The sequence below is a fragment of the Microcaecilia unicolor genome, chromosome 1, assembly GCF_901765095.1.
Source record: "Microcaecilia unicolor chromosome 1, aMicUni1.1, whole genome shotgun sequence".
Taxonomy (NCBI): Eukaryota; Metazoa; Chordata; class Amphibia; order Gymnophiona; family Siphonopidae; genus Microcaecilia; species Microcaecilia unicolor.
The window spans coordinates 762836947-762849965 of NC_044031.1; the positions used below are offsets into that span (position 1 = coordinate 762836947).

The window sequence follows — 13019 nt, forward strand, 5'->3', positions numbered from 1 at the left end:
TGGATTGGCCACTGTCGTGGACAGGATGCTGGGCTCAATGGACCCTTGGTCTTTTCCCAGTGTGGCATTACTTACGTACTTATCTAATAAGCACACATCAGAACATTGAAATAACATTGCTATGATACTAATCCTTTTCTACAATACAGCTTACCATATAGCTGAGGGGCCAAGTGCAGATATATAGATGGGGATGAGATATGTGGTACAGAATCAGTTGGGATAAATAGACGGATGACTTAACTCAAGGCAAGTTCTTTGTATAGTTAAGCAAGAGATAAGGAACTGATCTAAGGTACAGCGTGTGTATTAAGCTAGTCCAGGTGCAGGATGAGTTTATAGTCAGTCACCCTGTGTATTAAAGGCTTGGGAGAAGAACCAGGCTTCAGTTTTCTCTTCCACAGGCTAAACAAGGCCAAAGCCATTCCTCACAGAACTCATAGGGGCTGATATTCAGCCTGTGGGAAGCAGGCCGGCTAAGGCCCACACTTGGCACTGAACCCGGATATATGTACAAGGCCGGGCCGTTTCCGGTGACTGACGTTGAACAGCGGAGGTTTTTAGGCCACTATGAACTAACCGGCTAAGTTAATATTCAGTGCTGGCCGGTTAAGTTTTATAGTGGCCAAGATAGGCCTGCTATTTTGGGGGCCCAGATTTGTCTGCTTAACTTGACCAGCGAAGCACTATTTGTCAATAGCTGGTTAAGTGGTATTTAACCGGCTAGGAATAGTGAATATTGGCAGAATAATATTTAGCTGGCAATCCAGTGGTTCTCAAACCTGTCCTGGAGGAACCCCACAGTCTGGGTTTTAGGATATCCACAATGAATATTCATGAGTTAGATTTGCATGCAATTGAGGCAAGGCCTACAAGTCTAACTTGTGAATTGCAGATATCCTGAAAAACTGACTGGCTGGATCCCCCAGGACAGATTTGAGAACCACTGTTGTAATCATTTGTGCTGACCTTCTCTGCATGTTCTACCTCTCACAGGGTCCAGCTTGAACCAGGACACAGCGCTCCAGCAATCTCAACAGCAGAGGCCAGGGAACGAAACACTGAAGCTAGACTATCCATCTCTCCTCTCCGGAATATTCTAAAGGCTCTTTTCCGACGCTGAGCTGGCAGCCACCCTCAAGGACCAGCTTTCTCCCCTACCTGCTGTCTTCCGGATATGCAACACATAACCGATGATGTCTTTGGTGTTCTGCTGAGGCTCCTTCCAGGACACCCGAATGACGGTGGCAGAAATGGTCAGAGCCCTCACGTTCTGGGGAGGGTCCGGTAAGCCTTCCGTCCACAGCACGGTGAGACGTGCACTGGCCTGGGTGGAGCCAGCGCTGTTCTCAGCGATGCACTGGTAGATAGCTTCGTCTGCTTGACTGATCCCGTATATTGTCAGGGTGCTAAAAAGACAAAAACGCACAAGAATTGGTGGATGCTGAGAACTACAGAAAATACAGTACTTACAAAGCCATTTTCACCGGGAAATAGTCATGTGCTTGGAGGAAAGGAAAGGCTTGGTGCAATGGGTTGCCGCGTGCCAATCTGGAGATACCATAGGAGCCTAGTGGTAGTTCCCACCCCCAGCATGCGCCATTTCCGGCCACTGGCGTAGCTAAGTGGGGCCACGGGGGCCTGGGCCCCCGTAGATTTGGCCCTGGACCCCCCTGCCGATGACCTTCTCGACCCTCCCCTCCCGCCGCCAACCTTCCCCCCCCCCCCCGCCGCCGTGGGCTACCTTTGCTGGTGGGGGACCCCAACACCCACCAGACGAGGTCCTCTTCTTCCCGCGCAAGGCTTCGTTCTGTTTCTGACCATGCAGGACGTCAGACTCACAGAAACAGAAGGAAGCCTTGCGCGCAAAGAAGAGGACCTCGGCTGGTGGGGGTTGGGGTCCCCCTCCAGCAAAGGTAGGCGATGGCGGCGGGGGAGGGTTGGCGGCGGGAGGGGGGTTGAGAGGGTCGTCGGCAGGGGGGGGGGTCAAAGTTGTCAGTGGTGGTGGTGGTGGGTGGGGCAATGGCGGCGCCGGGGAGGGGGGCTAAAATGTGCCCCCTCACCTCGGGCTCTGGACCCCCCTCCCGCTGAAGTCTGGCTACGCCCCTGTTTCCGGCACTGCAAAAGCATTTTCTATTTTTGTAGCGCCGGTGGTTACCCGGTGGTAATCAGGCAGCGTCACACACTGCCTGGTTACCACCAGGTTAGCGTGGAAGCCCTTACTGCCCCCTTGATGGGTGGCGGTTAAGTGCTCCCCTCCCCAAATGGCTATGCGGTAAGAGCTTCACTTATTGCATGGCCATTTCTTAAAAAAAAAAAAAGAGACAGTCTTTTACCCACTATGGTAAAAGCGGTGCCTCGGCGAGCATCAAAAACAAGCAACAGAGCTGGGGACAGGCTCCTTTTACCGCAGCTTAGTAAAAGGACCCCCAAGTGTCTAAAAATTGGGCTCCGCAATCCACTCAAAAGGGTAAATTCTATCATCGGCGCTGAAATCGGAGGCACAGCACTATTCTATCAATGTTTATCGAAAAGTGCTTAAAGCCGGTTCCCATGCTTATGTTTTAACAATTTTTATTGATAATCCAAGATGTTAAACATTTTCAAATTCCTTTATCTTACAGAAGTACAGAAAGTACCCGAACAGTCATATCCGCCTATATCAAGATATTCTATATAACACCTTTCTTGAAGAGAGATTCTGAGCAAGTAGAAAGAGCAGTGGCCTCCAGCAGAAGCTGGGGATATAAATTTAACACAAATGATAGAAGACGATATGGGTCGGACTTACATCAGCAACTCTCACAGTAAACATAGTAGATGACGGCAGAAAAAGACCTGCACGGTCCATCCAGTCTGCCCAAGACAAACTCATATGTGTATTCCTTACCTTGAATTTGTACCTGTCCTTTTCAGGGCACAGACCGTATAAGTCTGCCCAGCTGTATTTCCCGCCTCCCAACCACCAGTCCCGCCTCCCATCACTGGCTCTGGTACAGACCGTATAAGTCTGCCCTCCCCTATCCTCGCCTCCCAACCACCACCCCCTCTCCCATCAGCGGCTCTGGTACAGACCATATAAGTCTGCCCAGCAGTATTTCCCGCCTCCCAACCACCAGTCCCACTCACCATCACCGGCTCTGGTACAGACCGTATAAGTCTGCCCTCCCCTATCCTCGCCTCCCAGCCACCACCCCCTCTTCCCCCCCAACTGCTCCGCCACCCAATTTCCAGCTAAGCTTCTGAGGATCCACCTTCTGCACAGGATTCCTTTATGCATATCCCACGCATGTTTGAACTCCGTTACCGTTTTCATCTCCACCACCTCCCGCGGAGGGCATTCCAAGCGTCCACCACCCTCTCCGTGAAAAAATACTTCCGACATCTTTCTGAGTCTGCCCCCATTCAATCTCATTTTCATGTCCCTCTCGTTCTACCGCCCTTTCCCATCTCCGGAAAAGATTCGTTTGCGGATTAATACCTTTCAAATATTTGAACGTCTGTATCATATCACCCCTGTTCTCCTTTTCCTCCAGGGTGTGTACATGTTCAGGTCAGCAAGCCTCTCTTCCTACGTCTTGGAACGTAAATCCCATACCCTCCTCATAGCTTTTCTTTGCACCGCTTCCATTTTTTTAACATCCTTCGCAAGATACGGCCTCCAAAACTGAACACAATACTGAACCTGACAGAGACTGGATACTCAAGCAGTATTTCCTTCATAGAGAACAGAATTTCCTAGGTTACAAAATTAGAATGTACCCTGACGTCTCGAAGGTTACACAGAAGAAAAAACACGAATTTCTCAAACTTCGCCCCAAAAGCTGTGCAATTGGGCGCGCTATTTTGGTTAAACTTTCCATGCAACTGTGTTATAAAACTAAATTCTGTCAAATATGTATTTTATGATTCTAAACAATTGAATTCTTCCCTGGAATCTAAGTTAGCTAGCTCACTTGTTTCGCTACCAAGACCTGTAACATCTTCCACGCCGTAAAGTTAAACCACTCGATCCTCTGCTCTGCCACCTTTTTCCTTAGTTAATATTAATACAAATTTTCCTGATTTATAGTTAGTTTTGCCTACGTTTTGTGGACTAAAGATGAGAAGTAGATCATGATTTGATATAATGAAGAATGTTGTAAGTATTTCCTTTATATTATTAATGACTAATAGTCATCTTTGCTGTTTCAAAAATTGTACTTGAATTATATTGTAAATGTGATAAATTTAAAAAAAAAAAAAATTTTTCCATACATTCCACCTTACAAATTTCACTAGCAAAACATCCTGCTTATAAACAACATAATCCTGATTAGCATCCAATATTTTAACACAGTTCCCACAGCTCAAACTTGGTATAAATGCTGGCGTCCAACTCGCGGCATTTGGGTGCAGGAATGGTGCTATTTCTATCCCTCTCATGTCCCCTAGCCACATCCCCTTTTGAGTTGCGGGCTAGTGGATTTCAGCGCCCAGTGTGATGCATTTGTCGGTGCCATATACTGAATCGGGCAAACATACCCACAGCTACTAAAATGGTCAATTATATAGGGATAGACAAAGATCTAAACGTCTCTATCCTGGGGTGGGGGGAGGGAAGGGGATACTTCCTCCGAGTCATAAATGCACAGGAGTCAGTCCTTTTTCAACGGAAAGGAAGCTTTGAAATGAGGGGGGGGGGGTCACAGACTTAGAATTAATCTAAGGAAATGTTTCTTTATGGAAATGGAGGTGAATGTGTGAAACAGCCTCCCAGAGGAAGTGACAGAAATGAGGACTACATCTGAATTCAAGAAAGTTCGGGACAAGCGACTGCTCCAAACTCAGGCGCTGTACTAAACAGTGCCGGAAAAATACCGCCACAACAGCGCAGCGAAGGAACTCCCTAATGCTCAACGCTAATGACATACAAATTTAGGCATGCTGTTAGCGATGAGCATTAGATAGTTTGGTAGGAGGATGGTGTCTGGCGCATGCGCTGAACAGTCTTGTGTTAAGCGCACTAGCTTTTCAGCGCAATGCCCACGACACCAGAGGGGAGAAGGAGGGAGAGGAATCTGTCCAAACCCCCCTTAAACTCCATAGGCCAGCCGCTGCCACCACATTCTCCGGCAACGAGTTCCAGAGTCCAACTACACGCTGAGTAAAGAAAAACCTTCTCCTGTTTGTTTTAAATCTACCATATTCTAGCTTCATCTTGTGTCCTCTGGTTCTATTATTGTTTGAAAGTGTAAACAAACGCTTCACATCTGTCCGCTCTACTCCGCTCATTATCTTGTAGACTTCTATCTTATCACCCCTCAGTCGCCTTTTCTCCAAGCTGAAGAGCCCTAACCGTCTTAGCCTTTCCTCATATAGGGAAGTCGTTCCATCCCTTTTATCATTTTCGTCACCCTTCTCTGCACCTTCTCCAATTCCTTTATATCTTTTTTGAGATGCGGCGACCAGACTTGGACACAATATTCGAGGTGCGGTCAGAAACTTGATGGAAACAGCAAGATCATATTTAACGATCCACTATCCCAGTTGTAAGGGACTGAAATACAAAAGATCATACACCTCCAGCTTCTCAATTATAGGCACCCAACTCTGGAACCCTCTACCAAAAGACCTGAAACTCAAGAAAAACTTCCTAAACTTCCGGAAAACCCTAAAACACATCTTTTCAAGAAGCTCCTCCCCACTGCTTCTACCTAACCTCAAACCCACTGCAACATCCTTGTATACCTTCAGACGATGACAAATCAATGCAAACCTAACCCTTAGCTTATTCCACTCACTTCCACCATACTAATCATAAATACAGCCTAGGCCATAAGTGACACTCTTAAACCGATCTGAATCGCTGTAATCGTCTGCCTTGTTGTAACAACACTCTTCAATCAAACTGAAACTCTGTAACTGTATGTCCTGTTGTATGTAAGCCACACTGGACCTACCATTAGATGGGAAAATGAGGGATACAAATGCAATAAATAAATAAATTGATTTAATGAACATTAATTAATGTGTATTAAAAAGCTACAGCATGAATTTTAAACATTTCCATTAAAACAAATAAGTACATAAGTAATGCCACACTGGGAAAAGACCAAGGGTCCATCGAGCCCAGCATCCTGTCCACGACAGCGGCCAATCCAGGCCAAGGGCACCTGGCGAGCTTCCCAAACGTACAAACATTCTATACATGTTATTCCTGGAATTGTGGATTTTTCCCAAGTCCATTTAGTAGTGGTTTATAGACTTGTCCTTTAGGAAACCGTCTAACCCCTTTTTAAACTCTGCTAAGCTAACCGCCTTCACCACGTTCTCCGGCAATGAATTCCAGAGTTTAATTATGGGTTGGGTGAAGAAAGGGGAACATATGATGGTACTGAGCATGGGCAGTTATGTGTTCTCGAGGCTCCGATAGCCACCTCCTCTAATCCAGCCCCATCGCCACTGATAGCGAAGCCAGCAGCCGTGTCTGGATGTGGACAATCCTGCTAGACAGGACATGGAAAATATTTTGTGAGATTTGAGTCAGATGTGGCATCAAATTGCAAATAAAAAAAGAAGACACAGTAGCTGGGAGAATCCAAGGTGGTAGACATTGTGTGTGTGATGGTAACGACCTAAGTGAGGAACAGATCGCACAGCCACTTCGAAGGTTAATGCCTTGGACAGTACATTTTAAAACCTTTCAGCAAGCAGTATTGTAAACGCTATGTTGCTCATGTGGGGGAATCAGAACACTGGATCTCAGTCAAGGAGAGATGACCTCCATGAAACGCAAGAGCAACTGAAATGGCTCTAAACTAAGATTGCAGCATGTGGATGACTTGGAGGACAGTTCAAGATGAAGTAAGCTCCATTTTGTCAGGCTCCCAGAGTCAGTGCGAGAGACAGTTAATTGGTTTTCTAGAGACCTGGTTGCCTGAAGTCTTCCCCTTGGTTCGGCATTTGGGCAAATTGCGAGTGAAGAGAGCACACCACTTAGGCCAGAAACCAATGGGAGGGATCCTACTTAGAACCGTCTGTAGAACTCATTGCCGGAGGATGTGGTAATGGTGGTTAGCATATCTGGGTTTTAAAAAACGTTTAGACAAATTCCTGGAGGAAAAGTCCATAGTCTGTTATTGAGATGGACATGGAGGAAGCCACTGCTTGCCCTGGGATTAGTAGCATGGAATTGTGCTAATAATTGGGTTTCTGTAAGGTACTTGTGTCCTAGACTGGTCATGGCTAGACGCAGAATACTGGGCTAGATAAACCATTGGTCTGACCCAGTATGGCTATTCTTATGTTCTTATGTCCATCCATTCTCATAAAGACAGGATCTGGAGTCCATCAATACAGAGCAGCACTATGCAGGACCGTTTCCAGAAAAAAACTGTGCCAGAAGATTTTGCGATTAGCGTATCTGGGTTTTAAAAAGGTTTGGACAAGTTCCTGGAAGAAAAGTCCATAGTCTGTTATTTGATACGGAATGTTCCTACTATTTGGATTTCTGCCAGGTACTTGTGACCATAGGCGTAGTTTGACTGTTTCATTTGGGGGGGCAAAGAATGGGCGGAGCATATTAGCATATCATTTGCATATATACATATGCAAATGAATATGCTAATATGGAGGAAGGAAATGAAATTTACAGGCAAAATATCACAGATGCACATTTCAAAAAGCTGACACACTTCAATTAATAAATTATGAATAAAATACTTTTATTTACCTTTGTTGTCTGATCATTTAGTTTTTCTATTCGCTTTGATCCCAGTGTCTTCTGTTTTATGCAGTGTCTTCTTTCCAGTAGGCTTCCCTCTGCTCCCCCACCCTCCCAGTCCCATCCATCTCTTGCTCCTTCCCTCTGCTCCCCACCCCTCCCAGTCCCATCCATCTTCTGTTCCTTCCCTCTGCTCACCATCCCTCCGTCCCATCCATCTTCTGCTCCTTCCCTCTGCTGTGCCTGACCTCTCCCAGTCCCATCCATCTTCTGTTCCTTCCCTCTGCTCACCATCCCTCCGTCCCATCCATCTTCTGCTCCTTCCCTCTGCTGTGCCTGACCTCTCCCAATCCCATCCATCTCCTGGTCCATCCCTCTGCTCCCCAGCCCTCGCAGTCCCATCCATCTCTTGCTCCTTCCCTCTGCTCCCCACCCTTCCCAGTCCCATCCATCTTCTGTTCCTTCCCTCTGCTCACCATCCCTCCGTCCCATCCATCTTCTGCTCCTTCCCTCTGCTGTGCCTGACCTCTCCCAATCCCATCCATCTCCTGGTCCATCCCTCTGCTCCCCACCCCTCGCAGTCCCATCCATCTCTTGCTCCTTCCCTCTGCTCACCTCCTCTCCCAGTCCCATCCATCTCCTGCTCCTTCCCTCTGCTTCCCACCCCACCCCATCCATCTCCTGCTCCTTCCCTCTGCTGTGCCTGACCTCTCCCAATCCCATCCATCTCCTGGTCCATCCCTCTGCTCCCCACCCCTCGCAGTCCCATCCATCTCTTGCTCCTTCCCTCTGCTCACCTCCTCTCCCAGTCCCATCCATCTCCTGCTCCTTCCCTCTGCTTCCCACCCCACCCCATCCATCTCCTGCTCCTTCCCTCTGCTGTGCCTGACCTCTCCCAATACAATCCATCTCCTGGTCCATCCCTCTGCTCCCCACCCCTCGCAGTCCCATCCATCTCTTGCTCCTTCCCTCTGCTCACCTCCTCTCCCAGTCCCATCCATCTCCTGCTCCTTCCCTCTGCTTCCCACCCCACCCAGACCCATCCATCTCCTGCTCCTTCCCTCTGCTTCCCACCCCTCCCAGTCCCATCCATCTTCCCTCTGCTCCCCCCCCCCCGCGAGGTCCAAGATGGTGACTCCGTTTACCCCCTCTCTTCCTCCCTCCCTCCCTCCCTCCGGTGCAGGCAACAATCTTCAGCTTTTTCAGCGTTCCTGGCAGCGGTAGCGATGTACACGCTGCCTTCGGTCTGCCCCGGAAGCCTTCTCTTCAAGTTCCTGTTCCCACCTATGCGGGAACAGGAACTTGAAGAGAAGGCTTCGGGGCAGAGCCAAAGGCAGCGTGTACAACGCTACCGCTGCCAGGAACGCTGGAAAAGACTGCTGCCTGCGCCGGAGGGAGGGAGGAAGAGAGAGGGGCATAGGCGGTCGGCTTATAGCCACAATTAACACAGAAAAAAAATAAGTAAAATAAAATAGTCACAATACCTTTTATTAAATTTAGATATTAGATATGTATCATATGTCAAAGAATAAAGTGGTTGCTCAAAGCATATACTAACCACAATCACTCAACTGCAAAACACTATGCACAAATTTGTGCAAAAACATACTCAAACCTTACTGTACCATAACACTAGGCAGACCCTAATACACCAATATACTACCCATATAGAAAATGCAGACCGTCAACAATATGAAACAAGGGATCATAATATCACAATTCTCATGTAGAGCCACAAAACACCCTTATAGGGTGGATAGTGTTCACAATGAGCTCCTTTTATTAACAACTATATATAGATCCTTCAAGAGGTAGTGTGTCATGATTTAGGCTCTAAAACCCTTTCCGATGTTTTGGTGCCACCTCAGTAATGCCAACACACAATCTCTCCACTGCAAAACACTATACACAAACTTGTGCAAAAACACACTCATAACCTTAGCAAACCATAACAGCACTAATTCCAAGGACAGGATGAGCTACAACCTTATGCGTGGAAAAGCAGCACTGTAATTACACCGGGCTCTAAAACACCAGTACACAACCTATTGAAACAAAAAAAAAAAGGGCTGTAAATACTACACACTAGTAGAATACTGCACCTTGATTACACATGAAAAACACATGACACAACAGATATGAAGGCAAAACTGGAAAGTTACCTGAAGAAGTCAGACTCAGCATGCAGCAATACTAGAAAAATTGAAACTTACATGCAAAATATCACAGATGCACATTTCCAAAAGCTGACATATTCCAGTTAATAAATTCTGAATAAAATACTTTTTTCTACCTTTGTTGTCTGATCATTTAGTTTTTCTATTCTTTGGTCCCAGTGTCTTCTTTCCATTTGATATTTTTTCTCTCAACATGTCCACCATCCTCCTGTGTCCTTATGCGTCCTGTCTACCATCTGTAGCCCTGTCCCTATCCTTTCTCCAGTTTCAGCATCTGCCCTCAAAGTGTTCCAATCCAGCCCTTAAATTCAGCAATTTCCCCTCCATCCAAATCCAGCATGTCTCCCCTCCATCCATGTGCATGAACTTCCTCTGTCTTTCCTCCCCTCCATCCATGTCCGGCATTTCTCCTCTCTCCCTTCCACTCCATCCGTGTGCATCTCCTTCTTCCCTCCCCTCCATCCATCCATGTCTTTCTCTTCTACCCTTCCATCCAGTGTCATCCCTCTTTCTCTCTCCATCCTTCTACCCATTACCCTCTCCCAATCCTTCCGTCTATTGTCTCCCTCTCCTTCCATCCATTGTCTCCCTCTATCTCCCTTCCTTCTAAACAGTTCTCTCTCTCGACCCTTTTCCATTCAGCATGTCCTCTCTATCCCCATCCTTCCAGTGTCTTTCCTCTTTCCCTCCCTACCCTTACGTCCAGTGTCTTCCCTCTTTCTGCCCCCTCCTTCCAGCATTTTCCCTCTTTCTCCCTCCTTTCATTCAGCATTTCTCCGTCTGACAGCTAGGGTCTGCCCCAGTTTCTCCCCAGCAGCTTCTCTCTCTCTCTCCCCATCTTTCCACTAATCTCTCTCTCTCTCCTCTTCCATCCAGCATCTTCTCTCTGGCTCTCCCGTGCTCTCTTCCATGTCCCCTCTTTCGCGCCCCATCTCTCTCTGGCTGTCCCCTGCTCTCTTCCATGTCCCCTCTTTCTCTCCCCATCTCTCTCTGGCTGTCCCCTTCTCTCTTCCATGTCCCCTCTTTCTCTCCCCATCTCTCTCTGGCTCTCCCCTGCTCTCGTCCATGTCCCCTCTTTCTCTCCCCATCTCTCTCTGGCTCTCCCCTGCTCTCTTCCATGTCCCCTCTTTCTCTCCCCATCTCTCTCTGACTCTCCCCTGCTCTCTTCCATGTCCCCTCTTTCGCTCCCCATCTCTCTCTGGCTCTCCCATGCTCTCTTCCATGTCCCCTCTTTCGCGCCCCATCTCTCTCTGGCTCTCCCATGCTCCCTCTTTCTCTCCCCATCTCTCTCTGACTCTCTCCTGCTCTTTTGCATGTCCCTGGCTCTCCCCTGCACTTTTGCACTTTCTCTCTCTCTCCTCCAGCGTCCTCATGCATCCTACCTTTCTCTTCCCTCCCCTTCTTGCTCCCATCACTCTCACTCCTTTCTCCACCCCCCTTTTCCTATTCCCTGCCATTGCTTTCCTTCCTCCCTCTTCCCCTTAGATGTGGCACCTTCCACCCCCTTTCCCTTTGGTCTAGCAGCTGGCTGGCATGATGCATCGCTCCCCCCCCCCCCCCCGGATTAGTTCGGTATCGCTTTCCCCCTCCGCTCCTGTCATGTCTTTGAACGTCGAGGATTCCTTCCGGTAGCAGCAGAATCGGCAATGATGTAAGCGCTGCTTTCAGCCTGCCCCAGAAGCCTTCTCTGGACAGCGTCCCTCCTACGCGGGAAACTGTACAGAGAGTGCTTCCGGGGCAGGTTGAAAGCAGCGCTTACATCATTGCCGATTCTGCTGCTACCGGAAGGAATCCTTGACATTCAAAGACGACGTGACAGGACAGGAGCGGAGGGGGAGAGCGATACTGCAGTAGTCGGGGGAGGGAGGGAGATGTTCAAGGCAGCGGGAGCTGCACCCGGGGTGGTCCAGTCCGGTCCAGTCTGCCCTGCCCTTGCTGCACTTCTGGCTGGGGAGGCTTAGCCTCCGCAAGCCTCTTATACCGGGCGCCTATGGAGAGGGGTAGACGTACACGCTCCTCTCCGTCCGCTTGGCTTCCCTGCCCTCTCTGTCTGCGTCCCGCCCGAAAGGAAATGACGTCAGAGGAAGGCGGGACGCAGATAGAGAGGGCAGGGAAGCCAAGCGGACGGAGAGGAGCGCGTGCCTGCATGTGGTTTTTTTGGTTTTTTTTTAACTAATGGCGCGGCGGCGCCTCGCGTCGTTTGGGGGGGCATTGCCCCCCCTCGCCCCCCCCAGTCTACGCCTATGCTTGTGACCTGGACTGGCCACTGTTGCAAACAGGATACTGGGCTAGATGGACCACTGGTCTGACCCAGTATGGCTATTCTCATGTTCTTATGAGATGGAACGCTCACATTTAAAAAGCAGAAACCACCTGTGGACAAATTTACAGGACAAGTATCCGCTGACGTCTATCAGCTTTTTCATCTCTGAAAACAGCTACCGAGTAGGAGAGTTTATGGACTTGAACATCACACTTAATGAGGAGAGATATTGGGGGAAATTGACAGAGAAGCAATCTGTATGTAAATGAAAGGCAAAGTTTTACCCATTGGGGCCTTTTATCTTCCTAAAAGCAACAGTAACATAGTTAATGAGCAAAGCTAACGACCAGCACAGCTCATCCAGTCAGCCAAGTAAGGTAGTTATGGTTGTAAATGAAACTACAGTGTGGTACATTTAAAACAAACAGGAGGAACTTTTTCTTCACCCAATGCGTAATTAAACTCTGGAATTCGTTGCCGGAGAACGTGGTGAAGGCGGTTAGCTTGGCAGAGTTTTAAAAAGGGGTTAGACCATAGACCGCTACTAAATGGACTTGGGAAAAATCCACAATTTCGGGAATAACATGTATAGAATGTTTGTACATTTGGGAAGCTCGTCAGGTGCCCTTGGCCTGGATTGGCCGCTGTCGTGGACAGGATGCTGGGCTCGATGGACCGTTGGTCTTTTCCCAGTATGGCATTACTTATGTACTTATGTAACTGCCGCTCCCAGCAGGTTACCCCCTCTTGTTTAGGGATGTGACTACCACTCTGTACAGGTCACCCCCTGTTTTGATTAAGGTTGTACCAGAGAAACAGCGAAGTAGCCTTCAGATGAAACAAAAGCTGGAGACTAATAACGGAGAGGCCAAAT

The 13019-nt window shown here is 48.2% G+C and overlaps 1 protein-coding gene across 1 annotated transcript in view; it reads right to left on the minus strand.

Annotated features, from left to right (window-relative positions):
* Nucleotides 1–13019, minus strand: part of IGDCC3 (immunoglobulin superfamily DCC subclass member 3) — a 187842-nt gene that overhangs the window by 24545 nt on the left and 150278 nt on the right. Inside the window, exon 8 of the mRNA XM_030192781.1 lies at nt 1162–1409. Coding sequence (XP_030048641.1) covers nt 1162–1409 — 248 coding nt within the window. The remainder of the gene's footprint in view (nt 1–1161; nt 1410–13019) is intronic.